We start from the raw sequence: 16431 nt of genomic DNA, 5'->3' as shown, positions 1-16431 counted from the left end.
TCTTGAAGTGTCCAACTGCAATGGAGAGTTTTGACACTGTTTTAGGATTATACACATTATACACATGTTTTGGAGAATTGATTCCTTTATGTAATGAGCATTCCTTATGTAATTCTCCACTTTATTCCTCTTGACTTCTTTTGCTCTTAACTCAGCTCTATCTGAAGTTTAATATAGTTTCTCCTGCTTTCTTTTGCTTAGTATTACTCTGTCGGTCTTTATATTTAAAGTGGATTTTTTTTTGTAGACAACATACAATTGGGTTGGGCCTTTTTAAAAATTCAGTACAACATTCTGCTCTGCTAATTGGTATATTTTAGACCATTGGCATTTAAAGTACTTGTTGATGTATCTGAATTATTATCGACTGTAATTTGTTTTGTTTTCCATTAGTTACCCTTGCTTGTTTTTCTTCTTTTCTTTTTCTGCCTTCTCTTGTCTTTGTCTTTTTATATGACTCTGTTTCTTCTCTTTTCTGAGCATATAAATCCTTAAAAAATTTTATTTTAGTTGAGCTTGTGTTTGCAATGTACATTTACAATTGGTCCAAGTTCTCTTTAAAATAACATTATACTACTTTAGGTTGTATGCATGAGTTCATGCTTCAATTGTGTCCGACAGTCTTTGTGACCCTGTGGACCTAGTCCACTAGGTTCCTCTGTCCATGAGATGTTCCGGGCATGAATACTGCATTGGGTTGCCATGCCCTCTTCCAGAGGATCTTTAGGTACCTCCTAACAGAGGATTCCCATTTCCTCCCTCCTATCCCTTATAACATTATTGTTATTCATTTTACTTATCTACAAGCTGTAATCACTCAACTCATTTTTGCTATTATTGCTTTAAACAGAAAGACTGTTTGGTCAGTGAATAATAAGGAAAATATTTTATTCTACCTTCATTTAAGTTGGTCAGTTTTTTTCGTTCAACACTTTATAAATAGTTCATTTCACTGTCTTCTTGCTTGTATAGCTTCTGAGGAGAAGTCCAATATGCATTTTATCTTTCCTACTGTATAGGTAAGTTTTTTTTTTTTTTTAACCTGGCTTCTATCAAGGTTTTCTTTTTGTCTTTGATTCTCCGCAGGTTGCATGTGATAGACCTAGGTGTAGATGTTTTGTTATCTATCCTCCTTTATATTTAAGTTTCCTGGATTTGTGCTTGGGTATTTATCATTTGAGGAAATTTCAGTCATTATTAGTTTTAGGTTTTTTTCTGTCCTTCCCCCATCCCCTTCCTCCTTCCTTTTTTCCTCATTCTCTTATTTGTTTCTGGCATTCCTGTTTACATCTATGTTGTTATTGTTCCACGTTTCTTTGGACTTTCTTTTTCACTTTCTTGTTTTCCTTGGCATTTCAGCCTTTGGAAGTTCCTTTTGACATATCTTCAAGCTCACTGATTCTTTGCTTGTTTAAATCTGGTTTACTGATGAAACCAACAAAGCCATTCTTTGTTTCTCTTACAGTATTTTTTATTTCCATCATTTCATTTTGGTTGTTTCTTAGAAATTTCCATTTTTCTGCTTACAGTACCCATCTTGCATGTTGTTTATTTTTTCCATAAGAGCCCTTAGAATATTAATCACTGTTACTTAAAAATTCTTGGTGTGATAATTCAATTATGCTTGGTTTTCCATATTCAGACTGTGTTTTAGCATGCCTTGTAATTTTCTGTTGAAAGGCATATATAATATATTTAGTAAAAGAAAATGAGATAAATTGACTTTCAGTGTAAGGTTTTATATTTATCTGGCTAGCAGTTAGGTTGTGTTTGGTGTTTGCTGTTTGCTGAAGCTGTATCAGAGGCTAAAATTTCCTTCCCTGTTGTCTTTTGGTTTCCTTGGAGACTTCTTCTTAAATAAGGTCTGAGATGCATAGTTATTTTGTAGTACCCTGTTCTTACATATGATGGTAAGTTATAGGGGGAAGGGAAGTGTTCTGTAGTCCTATGATTTGGCCTTAGTTTTTTAGAGAGTCTCTATCCTCAAGACATATTTACCTGTTTTCTTGTTTCTGTTCCCTCTTAAGTGAGACAGGAATGCTAAAAGGAACTGGAGTTTAGTGTTTCTTTACCCTAAGTCAAAGACTAGAGTGTTCTGGAATTGGATATTTCCTTTTTGCTAGGCTGATGAGGCTCTTACTGAAGCCCAGTTGGTTAGACTCTGGTAAAACAGTTTCTCTTGAGGATAGACCTTGTTCAAGAACAGAATGCTTTAGGGCTATTTCATGATGACTGTTTTCCCCCTCACTTTCCTGGAAGAACAACTTGCTTTTCAGTGTGATAGATAACCTGGTAGGGTTCCTGGTGATGAAATTCACAAAAGTGGTGGGGGGCTTCCCTAAGACTGGAACTCCTGGAGTTTTAACTTAAATTTGTTCATGCTGAGTCTTCAGCAATTTTTCAATCACAATTTAGGCTTTCCTATGCTGGTAATGGTTGTTGTGGTGTTTTCTACTTCTGAGCTTTGCTGAATTGATGATTCTCTGTATCTGCCTATCTCTGTCACCAATTTTGGGGGCAGTGGTTTGCTCTGTGACCCCAATTCTCTGATAATCTAAGAACTGTTGATTTTTAGTTTGTTTTTCTATTTGCTATGAGGATGGGTGTGGGAACTTCCAAACTCCTGACTGCTGGATTGGAAACCATAAGCCCCCTGTGATGATTGCTTTTATTTATTCTATATTTTACTTATCTTACTAAAGAATATAACATATCTCAAGGTGATAAAGCTTTCTTTTTCTAGCTGCATAATATGGCATGGTATGCATAAACTGGGCTGATTTAACCATTCTTCTTGATGGGCACTCAGTTTACCCCTCTTTTCCCATTACTAACAGTACTGCTAGAAATGTGTTTATACATGTATCCTTGCATGCTGCTTATGTCATTTCCTTAGTTTACTTCCAAAAGTGTGATATCCAGGTCAAATGATATTTTCTTTCGTTAGCCTACTTTGTCAAAAAATTGTAGCAGTGTATGAATTTCCTTTCATTTGGATATCACTAAATATTGTCAGCCTGATAGGTAAAAATGGTTTCTTGTTGTTTTTTTGATTAGTACTTTCCCAATTAGAGTGAGGTCTGAAGCATCTTTGTCTGCCATTTCAGATTCCTGAGTGCATCTTTATTTGTGATATTGCCATTTCTTTCATTTGGGTTATTTGCTTATTCCTTATAAATTTGTATTCTAGGCCCAGTTGTTAATATATTTAAAACTTATTATTTGTATTCCTTATAGAAAAGTCAGAAAATGGCAGCATAAGAAGAAAGTAAAAATCACCCATCTGCTCACAGAGATAAACTGCTCTTAGAATTTTGATATTGGACATTTTTCTAAGCATATGTATGTATATAAATTCCTACCAAAATGAAATTTTACTTGGCGTGCTATATAAAAATATTATTACATGCGATTTTATGTTTAAATACAAAATAAGAAAAAATATCAAGCAAGAGAAAAAAGCTTTTTGAAATGTAGGTCATGACCTACTAAATTGATTTCATGACACACAGTTTGAAAACATTGCCTAAAACTATGTAAATATGCAACCTTGATAAAAGAAAAATAAAAATATGAGAACAACAAATATATCCCTTAATTCAAGATAACTTGAATGTCTCCTATGTTTTTCATTTATTTAGTTTTTTTCAGACATTTAAAAAATTCAGTATTACTGAAATGCTCAAACATAATTAAAAGTAGACAAAGTAGTATGATGAATCCCACTGTCTCCATGCCTTACATTTAGCAGTTATCACATTTTGCTAATCTTGTTTTATTGAGCAATCCATATTTAAATTTACCTAGTTGTTTCAAAAAATATTTTTCATAATTGGCTTTCATTGAATCTGGATGCAAGCAAGAGATCTGCACACTGTGTGGTTAATATTATCATAAGTCTCTTGTGATCTATAGTATCTACTCTTGCCTTTTAAAATTTTTGCTCTATTTATTGCTTCCCTGGTGACTCAGACAGTAAAGAATCTGCCCACAATGCAGGAGATTGCAGTTTGATCCCTGGGTTGGGAAGATCCCCTGGAGGAGGAAATGATAACACACACCAGTATTCTTGCCTGGAGAATTCCATGGACAGAGGAACCTGTGGGCTATAGTCCATGGGGTCACAAAGAGTTGGACATGACTGAGCATCGAACATTGATTGAAGAATAGACCATGTTTTGGGTTTGACAGATGCTGTCTTTCATGGTAGTAAAGGACAGAAATGGTATGGACCTAACAGAAGCAGAAGAGATTAAGAAGAGGTGGTAAGAATACATAGAAGAACTATACGAAAAAGATCTACATGACCCAGATATCAACAATGGTTTGCTCACTCACCAGAGCCAGACATGCTGGAATGTGAAGTCAAGTGGGCCTTAAGAAGCATCACTACAAACAGAGCTAGTGGAGGTGATGGAATTCCAGCTGAGTCATTGAAGATCCTAAAAGATGATGCTGTGAGAGTGCTGCACGCAATATGCCAGCAAATTTGGAAAACTCAGCAGTGGCCACAGGACTGGAAAAGGTCTGTTTTCGTTCCAGTCCCAAAGAAGGGAGTGCCAAAGAATGTTCAAACTACCACACAATTGCACTCATCTCACATGCCAACAAAGTAATGCTCAAAATTCTCTCGGCCAGGCTTCAACAATAAGTGAACCAAGAACTTTCAGATGCTCAAGCTGGATTTAGAAAAGGCAGGGGAACCAGAGATCAAATTGCCAACATCCGCTGGATCATCGAAAAAGCAAGAGAGTTCCAGAATAAAAATCTACTTTACTGACTACACCAAAGGCTTTGACTGTGGATCACAACAAACTGTGGAAAATTCTTAAAGAGATGGGAACTCCAGGCCACCTTACCTACCTCCTGAGAAATCTGTATGCAGGTCACGTAGCACCAGTTATAACCAGACATGCAACAAAAGACTGGTTGCAAATTGGGAAAGGAGTAGGTCAATGCTGTATACTGTCACAAGTTTATTTAACTTACACGTAGAGTCCATCATGCGAAATGCCTGGCTGGATGAAGCAAAAAGGTAGAATCAAGATTGCCATGAGAAACATCAATAACCTCAGATATGCAGATGACACCACCCTTATGGCAGAAAGCGAAGAAGAACTATAGAGCCTCTTGATGAAAGTAAAAGAGGAGAGTGAAAAAGCTGGCTTAAAACTCCACATTCAAAAAACTAAGATCATGGCTTCTGGTCCCATGACTTCATGGCAAATAGATGGAGAAACAATGGAAACAATGAGAGACTTTATTTTCTTGGGCTGCAAAATCACTGCAGATGGGGACTGTAGCCATGAAATTAAAAGATGCTTGCTCCTTGGAAGAAAATATATGACCAACCTAGACAGCATATTAAAAAGCAGAGACATTACCTTGCCAACAAGGGTCTGTCTAGTCAAGGCTGTAGTTTTTCCAGTGGTCATGTATGGATGTGAGTTGGACCATAAAGACAAGCTGAGCACTGAAGAATTGATGCCTTTGAACTGTGGTGTTGGAGAAGACTCTTGAGAGTCCCTTGGACTGCAAGGAGATCTAACCAGTTAATCATAAGGAAATCAATTCTGAATATTCATTGGAAGGACTGATGCTGAAGCTCCAATACTTGGGTCACTTGATATGAAGAACTGACTCATTGGAGAAGACCCTGATGCTGGGAAAGATTGAAGGCAGAAGAAGAAGGGGATGACAGAGGTTGAGATGGTTGGATGGCATCTCCAACTCGATGGACATGAGTTTGAGCAAGCTCCAGGAGTTGGTGAGAGACAGGGAAGCCTGGCATGCTGCAGTCCATGCGATCGCAAAGGGTTAGACATGAGTGAGTGACTGAACTGACTGAGCTTATTCTTCTAATCCTGTAAATGGAAGTTAGCTATAGATGATAGATGATTAGATGTAAGTTCACATCTTTGGCATCTGTACTTCAAAAGTGATGCTGGAAACTTTTTTTTTGCAGTTTCTGTGGGCAGGAATTTGGGAACCTTAGCTAGTCAGTTTTGACTTGAATTCTTTCATAAAATTGCAGTGAAATGTTGACTGGGGCATCATCACTAGAAGGTGTAACCAAGGTTGGAGAATCTATTCCAGGTTGGCTCTCTCACGTGGCTGGCAAATTGTAATTCACTGTTGAGGGAAGGTCTCAGTTGTTAGTGTGGACCTTTCACAAGTGTTAGTTGATTATTTGACAGCCTGGAGGCTGGCTTCATAGGGCAAATGATCCAAAAAGTTTTTAATAATTTTTTTATATTGAATGTGTATGTCTTTTCAGAGAACAAAAGTTCATGTCATCTACATGTGGGGATAGTTTTAGCGCTCATGTTTCAGTTCTTACTCTAATTCAGTATGGGCTTTCCTGGTGTCTGAGACAGTAAAGAATCTGCCTGCAATGCAGGAGACCTGGGTTCAATCCCTGGGTTGGGAAGATCCCCTGGAGGAGGACATGGCAACCCACTCTAGTGTTCTTGCCTGCAGAATTCCCATGGACAGAGGAGCCTGGCAGGCAACAGTCCAGGGGGTCACAAAGAGTCAGACAAGTATAAATAGAACGCAAGACATTATGTTTTAACTTAACACAATCTGTTAGACTTATTTTTTAAAACTGTTAGTTTTAATAATATTTTTATTTAACTTAGTATATCAATAAATTATTTCATTTGGAAACAATTTAACAAATTATCAACATATTAATTTTTTTACTTGTAGTGAGTTTTTGAAATCAGTGTATGTTTTACATTTCAGGGACATTTAGAACATCCACATTTCAAGTAAGCAGTAGCCATATGTAGCTAGTAGTCACTGTATTGGGCTGTTCAATTGTGGATACTCTTTGTATAATTAACTGTGTTACTTAATACCATCAAAGATAGTGAGATAGAGGTATCAGCTGCGTAATCTTTGATAATCTACTTTAACTCAGTATCATCAGTATATTTCCATATCAGCAACATACTTCTGCAATATTTTTCAGAGTGCATGGTATGGTATAGATATACCATGTTTTTCTTTTTTGCTTAATGTTTTTAGGTATTATTACTTTTAGTGAACATGCTTATAGAAAAATCTTTTATGTCTTTATTTCTTTGTGCTAAATATCTATAAAAGCCCTTGCTATGTTAAAGGGTACAGGATTTTTAAAGCTTTGGGTGCCTTTGTCAAGTTATATTTTGTAAATATGCCAGTTTACTACTGGCAGCATATAACAGTGTATGTTTACGTCATACCTTTGTTAATACTGTGTTGATTTCCTTTGGAAATATTTTCCTCTTAGTTAAAAGTGGTATATGATTTGTATATTTTTATTAATAGTGAGATTAAATACACAGGCATCTGCATATTGACAGTTCATTAATTTTTCATTTTCTATTGTTGTCCTGGTCTTTTGTTGGTTCAGTTCAGTTCAGTCACTCGTTCGTGTCTGACTCTCTGTGACCCCATGGACTGTCCGTCACCAATGCCTGGAGTTTACTCATACTCATATCCATTGAGTCAGTGATGCCATCCAACCATCTCATCCTCTGTTGTCCCATTCTCCTCCCGCCTTCAATCTTTCCCAGCATCAGGGTCTTTTCAAATGAGTCAGCTCTTGGCATCAAGTGGCCAAAGTATTGTAGTTTCAGCTTCAACATCAGTCCTTCCAGTGAATATTCAGGACTGATTTCCTTGCAGTCCAAGGGACTCTCAAGAGTCTTCTCCAACACCACAGTTCAAAAGCATCAATTCTTCTGTGCTCAGCCTTCTTCACAGTCCAACGCTCACATCCATACATGACTACTGGAAAAACGATAGGTTTGACTAGATGGACCTTTGTTGGCAAAGTAGTGTCTCTGCTTTCTAATATGCTGTCTTGGTTGGTCATAACTTTCCTTCCAAGGAGCAAGCGTCTTTTAATTTCATGGCTGCAGTCCCCATCTGCAGGAGCCCCCCAAAATAAAGCATGTCACTGTTTCCACTGTTTCCCCATCTATTTGTCATGAAGTGATGAGACCAGATGCCATGATCTTAGTTTTCTGAATGTTGAATTTTAGGTCAACTTTTTCACTTTCCTCTTTCACTGTCATCAAGAGGCTCTTTAGTTTTTCTTCGCTTTCTGCCATAAGGGTGGTGTCATCTGCATATCTGAGTTTATTGATGTTTCCCCCAGCAATCTTTTGATTCCAGCTTGTGCTTCATCCAGCCCAGCATTTCCCATGATGTACTTGGCATTAAGTTAAATAAGCAGGGTGACAGTATACAGCCTTGACGTACCCCTTTCCCTATTGGGAATCAGTCCATTTGTTGTTCCATGTCCAGTTCTAACTGTTCCTTCCTAACCTGCATACAGATTTCTCAAGAGGTCAGGCGGACTGGTATTCCCATCTCTTTAAGAATTTTCCTCAGTTTGTTGTGATCCACACAGTCAAAGGCTTTGGCATAGTCAATAAAACAGAAGTAGATGTTTTTCTGGAACTCTTTTGCTTTTTCGATGATGCAACGGATGTTGGCAATTTGATCTCTGGTTCCTCTGCCTTTTCAAAAACCAGCTTGAACATCTGGAAGTTCATGGTTCACATACTGTTAAAGCCTGGCTTGGAGAATATTGAGCATTACTTTATTAGCATGTGAGATAAGTGCAATTGTGTGGTAGTTTGAACATTCTTTGGCATTAACCTTCTTTGGGATTGGAATGAAAACTGACCTTTTCCAGTCCTGTGGCCACTGCTGAGTTTTCCACATTTGCTGACATAGTGAGTGCAACACTTGTACAGCATCACCTTTTAGGATTTGAAATAGCTCAGCTGGAATTCTATCACCTCCAGTAGCTTTGTTCGTAGTAATGCTTCCGAAGGCCCACTTGACTTCACATTCCAGGATGTCTGGCTCTAGGTGGGTGATCACACCATCATGATCATCTGTGTCATGAAGATCTTTTTTGTACAGTTCTTCTGTGTATTCTTGCCATCTATTCTTAATATCTTCTGCTTCTGTTAGGTACATACAATTTCTGTCCTTCATTGTGCCCATCTTTGCAATAAATGTTCCCTTGGTATCTCTAATTTTCTTGAAGAGATCTCTAGTCCTTCCCATTCTATTGTTTTCTTCTATTTCTTTGCATTGATTGCTGAGGATGGTTTTCTTATCTCTCTTTTTGCTATTCTTTGGAACTCTGCATTCAGATGCTTATATCTTTCCTTTTCTCTTTTGCTTTTTGCTTCTCTCCTTTTCACAGCTATTTGTAAGGCCTCAGACAGCCATTTTGCTTTTTTGCATTTCTTTTTCTTGGGGATGGTCTTGATTCTTGTCTCCTGTACAGTGTCATAAATCTCCATCTGTAGTTCATCAGGCACTGTGTCTATCAGAGCTAGTCCCTTAAATCCATTTCTCACTTCACTGTATAGTCATAAGGGATTTGATTTATATCATACCTGAATGGTCTAGTGGTTTTCCCTGATTTCATCAATTTTAGTCTGAATTTGGCAATAAAGAGTTCATGATCTGAGCCACAGCCAGCTCCTGGTCTTTCTTTTGCTGACTGTATAGAGCTTCTCCATCTTTGGTTGCAAAGAAGATAATTTTTTTTTGGTGTTGACCATCTGGTGATGTCCATGTGTCAATTTTAGTATTTGTTCTTCTGTTGTGGAGTCATTTTAATTTTATTTTCTAATTGTTTCTAATTTTAAGTTCTAATTGTTGCTGGCATGTAAGAAGTCTTTGTGTGAAAGTCATTCAGTCCTGTCCGACTCTCTGCAACCTCATAGACTATATATAGTCCATGGAATTCTCCAGGGCAGAATACTGGAGTGGGTAGCCTTTCCCTTCTCCATGGGATCTTCCCAACCCAGGGATCGCACCCAGGTCTCCTGCATTGCAGGCAGATTCTTTAGCAGGTGAGCCGCAAGGGAAGCCCCTGGACTAACCTTTTTTGTACACTGTTTCTAATGTATCTTTTTCTTTTTTAAAAATTCTTTTGAATCTGTGGAGATTGTCATCTCTTCTACCAGTAATCTTGTTTTTTTCACTTTCAATATTTGTTTTTAATTTTACTTACTAAGTTGTAGAATAGTTAGTAATAATGAACATTCTAGTCTTGTTTGGAACACTTGCATTTTACTGTTAAATATGACAGTAATTGTTTGTTTCAGGGAAATACCATTATAAACTTTTAAGAAAATATCCTAATGGAAGGTTACTATGAACTCTTTGCTCTAGTTGTTTTTTTATTTTTGTTTTTTTGCCTTGCCACCTGACTTGCAGGATCCCCAGAGCACGGATTAAACCTAGGCCCTGCTGTGAAATTGCTTTGTTCTGACCACTGGACTGCCAGGCAATCCCCTTTGCTCTGTTTTCCATCAGGAACTGATTGTGAACTTTCTTCCGATGTCTTTTTGGTGTATTGATAGCTTTTTTACTTTGAAAGATAGATGTATGGAATTTTATTAGCTTTTTCAGTCTCGAATTGGTAAATTAAACTGCTTGAGTTAGATATGTATAGACAATAGCTTTGGACTCAGTTTCCGCAAGTTGCGTTTAAGAATTTTGAATTTATCATTTGTATCGTGTGTGTGTGCTATGTGCTGTTGTATGTTTTAGCAGTAGGATTAATACGTTGATTTTATAAAATTAAGCTGTAATTTGTATGCTTTCACATACTCTGGAGCTGCATAAAAGAATTAAATTTTGCATTTATTGAAGACTTACTAGAAGACATATAAAGCCCAACTGGACCCAGACTAATTTTTTAATTAAAAGTAACCCTTGTAACATCTTTAAATTTTCTTTGATGAACTATACTAATTTTTTTCAGCTTTTGCCAAGAAACAGTTTGTTCAGTAAGTAAAACAGCTAAGAATTTATTTTATATTAATCATACCCAGAAACTATGCAGTGTGAAAATTAGCCGTGTTGATTTTATATCATAGCAATTTTCTTTAGGGGAGGAAAGTTGGTTAGATATCTCCTTTGGATGTTATTGATACTAGATTCAGAGAGAAGAGAGTAAACATTATTAAATGACAAAAGTATCAGTTCTTTTAAAGGATTAGTTTTCTCCCCAGCACTTTTTTTTTTTTTAAATTTTGAACCTGTAGTAAAGTTATAAGAATAAAATCTTCAATGTATTAATTATTCTTGTTCTTAGGTGCATTTTATTTGGTGTTTGAATATATGGACCATGATCTGATGGGACTGTTGGAATCAGGCTTGGTTCATTTTAATGAAAATCACATAAAGTCATTTATGAGACAGCTCATGGAAGGTCTGGATTATTGTCATAAGAAGAACTTTTTGCATCGAGATATTAAATGTTCAAATATTCTTCTAAACAATAGGTATGATAAAAGTTTGACATATATTTTTAAAATGAATCATATATTATCTACCTTGATGAAATTTAAAAATTAGTTTTTTATTGCTTAAAATATTTTTAACGTAATCAGTATTACAGTTTGGACTGCATCTGAAGTTGTGTTAAATATACTTCAATTAATTAACTTCCAGTAATAGTTTGTAATGTATGTAGGATAAACTTTGTTGACTTGTTGAAATTCCATCTCCTCAATCTAAGCAATTTAATAGAATTAAAGTGGATCAAACCTCTGAAGAACTTTAGACTCTTTTTAACCTTATAGGGATTTAGGAGTCATAAAGGCCTGAGTTTGAATCCACAGAGTAGTTTGAATCTATATACTAGTATCCATAAACGATATACTAGTTAAAGTGAACTGGGGAAAACTATTTAACCCCTCCTTTTGTTGTTGTTGCTGAAGAACAACTGTCATACCTCAATGGAGCAGAGAAAGGGAAGGAAAGACTACTGAGCATTATAAGCACCTCCCGGCTCCCAATACTTAGTTGACCTTCTTGTGTGATAGTCTTCCAAATGATATGAATGGTTCTTCTAACAATATGATTTTAGTTCTAGATTAAAAATGGATTTTAGAATCTTTCTTAATTTGGATTTTTTTAAAAAGTCATCACAGTTTTTAAGTGAACTATTTTTGAAGTGTTTATATACATGTATGTATGTACCTACATATGTAGTCAAAGTTTATGTTAAATATTTTACTGGTAGCATAAGCTGAACTCTGATAATTCTATTGTAATTGCTAATGTTTGTTAAAGTGAGGCATGCCTGATCCTGATTTTAGTTAATAGGAAGTATTCTGTAGAGCACCTAGTCACTCTTAAGAATTGGAAAATTGAACATAAATTTAAAATGATATGATTTGGTTTTGTGCATTTTTGGCTGGACTTTAACAGGTAATCTGTATTATTACTAAAGTAATACAAGTTGCTTCACTTTGTTAATTTTCATTGAAGTGTACTTTTCTAAATAGGAACTGGATAATACTGAGAAACTTCTTATATTAGTACTTTTATGTATAATAATATATATAATAATAGTACTGATATAATAGTAGCTGAAATTATTCAAAGAAAAGTACTGATTTTTTTTGCCTTATATTGTTGTGAGCTTATCTGTTTGCTTTTTCCTATAGAGCCTTGGGTACTGCAATGTAATCAAAGTTACTAAGTAGTTTTAGAAATAGAAGAGAATGTGTACCATCAATTCAGAATAAACTAATACTTTTTGTTGATTTTATCTTACTTCCATCAGAGGACAGATAAAGCTTGCAGATTTTGGACTTGCTCGATTGTATAGCTCAGAAGAAAGGTAAGAATATTTTCAAATGAATATTGTAGACATTAGTGAACAGTTTAGAAGCTATATTAAGAATACCTTATTGATATTTTTTTAACAAAAGGGGAATTTTCTTTTCATGGTTAAATACATAAAATAATGAAGTTTTATATCATGTTGGGTTGACTATTTTATTTATAAGAATTTGTACATTAAATCAGTGTAAAAATAAAAGATTTTTAATATCTCGAGGTAAATATAATTTTCTTTTAAAGGTTTCTTAAATGAGCTTAGGAATTTTTTAAAAAGAATTAATGCTTAAATTTCTAATGTGTATCTAGACATTAAGATGTTTGTAATTTTGTGTTTAATGAAAAACCTTAGTAAATGCTGTTTATGCTACATGTTTAAGCTTATTTTTTGTTTTAGTTATTATTTTGAACTTCCTTAAACATTTTTTTAACAATAGTTATATCTCTAGTTGTGTCTGTTAAATTCCTTAGAACCTTTTACTTAAACAACCTACTTCTTTGTGTGGAGTCTCTGGCTAGGGTTGGGATTTGTATCCCATTTAGCTCCAAGGGATGATGGTACTGAAATATGACTTGTCTTACAAGGATTATTCTCAGAAGAATAATACGGAATTTCAAAATAAAATATTTTTCTGAAATAGTGCAGCTTATGTAGATAAACTATGCATTTAACTGGGTTTATTATCTCCAGTTTAGCCCATTCCTTTCTTGTCAGACAGTGTTGTTTCTTTATATTGATATATGTTATATATATGTAAATTGTTTATGACAATTCTGTAATTTACTTAGTGTAATCATAATTAGATATAGTAAAGTGTCAGTTAATTTGGAATTCCTAACAATAAGTATTTATGTTCACTGAATGTTTGCCAGTTTCTGCTTACTTGAAAAAAAAATTCTTTTTAAAAGTACTTTTTTAGAATTAAAAATTGGTTTATATTTTAATCTTGTAGTGCCTGTGACATAACTCTGAAAATTATTTTTAGAATTTAGAGGTTTTTAAATGGTATGTTTGGGATACATTAGAGTTCTTTTTAACCTCAGACCATGGTATGGACAGGTTGTAACAGACAGTGTTCCAGTCCCCTATATGTACTTTAGCCCTAGCTTTTCTGCCTTTGTTTGTTTTACCTAATTAATATTTAAAGGAAAGGTTGTATGCTTTTGCTTGTTTGCTTAAGTTGTTCTAGAGCTTAACAGCTTCATTTCCATTTGAGAAAACAGACCCAGAAAGGATTGAGTGACTTGAAATATTCAAAACTATTTGTTAATATCATCTACAGTATGTAGCTTGAAGTTTCCAACTTCCACTTATTTATTCTTTCCATCATATATAATAATGCCTCTTGATAGAATTTGAAGAAAAAAAATATATAGGTTCATAAGTGTACTTAATCCAAAACTTCACTTGCATAGCTGGTTCACTGAGATTTCATAGTAGTTTTGTTATCCTTTCTTAATAAAAGTATATGTCTCATACTTTGACTAGAAATCCTATTCCTCTTGTTTTCATATTAGGTTTCAGTGGAGATGGAGAACAGCTAAATTACCATTTTCCATCTGATGATTCTTTTTATGCAGATATTTGTCTACATTGGAATAAGTATGTTTCAGAAAACCTATAGAGCCAAATTTTATGTCTGAATCCACTCTCCCACTGAAATTTTTTTTTTAATGGAATGTAGGGTTTCAGTGAAGTGTCAGGGGTTTGGTGTGTTAACTGAGGCTTGGTCCTCATTGTCTTGCTGAATTGAGAATTTAAAATCCCATAACTTTGCATTTTCAGGTAATGTATACTGAAATTTTCTGCCTATTCAAATTTGCAAGTTAAAAACTTGGTGTATCATTTTGTTTTACAAGCAGATATCCTATCCTTCAGGGTTATATAGTTTTAAAAAATTACTTTTTTCAGATTCAAATAATTCTGATTTCTTTAAAATCAGTAAAGAAGTAGGCTTAACTTAATGGAATGACTTTAAACATATTCTAGTAAATTTTAAGAATACTGAATTTCACTGCCTTTAGCAGATTCACTGTATTATCCCAAATTCTCTAGATATTTCTTGAAATACACAGCAAATGATTTTCATCCATATTTCTTTGTTATTAGAACCAGAAAGAAACCATAATATCCCGATCTAAATATTAAGATAACTTTGAAAAACTTTCTGAGTATAATTAGCTATTACAGATAGAATGAAGTATTCAAGAAATTATCCTAGGTTTTTTTGGTTTTAAAATAGAGCAAATTTCAGCTTATCACTGTAATTTGATTTGGTATGTCTTTTTTTTTGAGGGAGAAAAACTGGACAGAGCTATAGCTAGTGTGTAGGAATTGAACATGAAGTAGAGGGTGACCAATATGAATCTCTTCTGTCCTGTGTGCTACAATAGAAAAAAGGTGAACCACTGGGGGGAAAACAGTTGCTTTAAAGTTGAAGAATCATTTTCTCATTTTGAACATCAGTATTAATGCTTTGCCTTATTTGGCCTTGGGGGAAAAAAAGAACTTGAGAATGGGAGCTTTTGCCCCATTTCTCATATCCGTTCAGTTTTTTAGTAGCTTGTTTAGGTCCAACTTTTCCCAGGACTTTCAGCCACAATGATAAACCCTCTTTCTGAGTGTTTATTTTACTAGGTCTTGGCCCCAGTGCTTTTCTAAGTAGTGGGGTTTCTTTTTCTCTTTATGTGATTGACTCATATGAAGAAAAAAATACAGTTTGTATAGAAGTTGAAATTAATTTCACTTTTAGAGAAGAAACTATAGCTTAGAACATTTACTTCTTTAATGCTAAGAACTCAAAATCCTTAGGCCTAAATCAGGAAACTTTGGCTCTAGGCCTGGCATTGCTGTTTTACCAGTTGTGGAATATTGAACAAGTCAGTTAATCTCTCTGTATTTCATTATTCTCAACTTTTAAGATAAAGGATTTCAAATATCTAAGATATTTATAGTTTATTGAAAAACATGTATTATTTCTTGGTTCTGAAAGTTAACATGAATAAAAGATTTTTAAACATTTGAAGACAATATCGCCATCTAGAGGCTTTTCATAAGATTGCCGTTAAAGCCAAAACTAAATTTTCCCAAACCTATGTAGGGTATGAATGGGAGAGCCACCTGTTGCTGCTTGTCCAGGTTCTAGATGAAATTATGTTCAGAATTAATTGCCTCCTTAGGGCTGGTCGTTTTCTGTTCTTGTCTTTTCACTAGAGCTAAAATTGTAATTATTTAAAGATAGGTATCATTATTTTAAACTTTTGTGTTTTATATGCCTTAAAACATAAAACACGTTCATGGTAACTGCTTGATTAATTCTGATCCTTGAATATGTTGTATTAATTAAGATTAGTTGTTGGCCCTTCAAATATTATATTTTATTTTTGCCAAATAAAATATACTCATTTAGTCTTCCAGCAAGTTGTGTGATACTTCCATTTCTGAATCTCCCTTAAATCACCTTGTCTATCTAACAATATTTTGATAGCATCAGATATTTAAAATTACCTGCAATTTACCATGAAAATTATTTATAAGTCTGATGACTTTACAATTTATTATCTAATTAGCCACATTAAAGTAGAAGCTTTGAAAAATAACTGGTGGTGGTGTCACTTCCCTAGTGGACTAAAGAAATAGTGTCTGCTTTTTTTCCCCAAAAACTGTTAATGAGACTTATTTGCAGAAGATACTCAGTAGAAGTTGAAAATCAGAATATTCAATGTTGAGACCATTATTTCTGGATTTTTACAAAGTTAGTTTCTAGCCATCTG

General features: G+C 34.7%; 1 protein-coding gene across 4 annotated transcripts in view; it reads left to right on the top strand.

The window, feature by feature from the left end:
- CDK13 (cyclin dependent kinase 13) overlaps positions 1-16431 on the top strand; it is a 122109-nt gene that overhangs the window by 74235 nt on the left and 31443 nt on the right. For all 4 annotated transcript variants that reach the window (XM_019958980.2, XM_019958979.2, XM_070787280.1 and 1 more), the window contains exons 6-7: positions 11123-11312; positions 12602-12658. In XM_019958980.2, coding sequence (XP_019814539.2) covers positions 11123-11312; positions 12602-12658 — 247 coding nt within the window. The remainder of the gene's footprint in view (positions 1-11122; positions 11313-12601; positions 12659-16431) is intronic.

Source organism: Bos indicus, chromosome 4 (genome assembly GCF_029378745.1).
Source record: "Bos indicus isolate NIAB-ARS_2022 breed Sahiwal x Tharparkar chromosome 4, NIAB-ARS_B.indTharparkar_mat_pri_1.0, whole genome shotgun sequence".
Lineage (NCBI taxonomy): Eukaryota > Metazoa > Chordata > Mammalia > Artiodactyla > Bovidae > Bos > Bos indicus.
The sequence above is the reverse complement of the archived record's forward strand: the minus strand, read 5'-3'. Positions and strand labels throughout refer to the sequence as shown.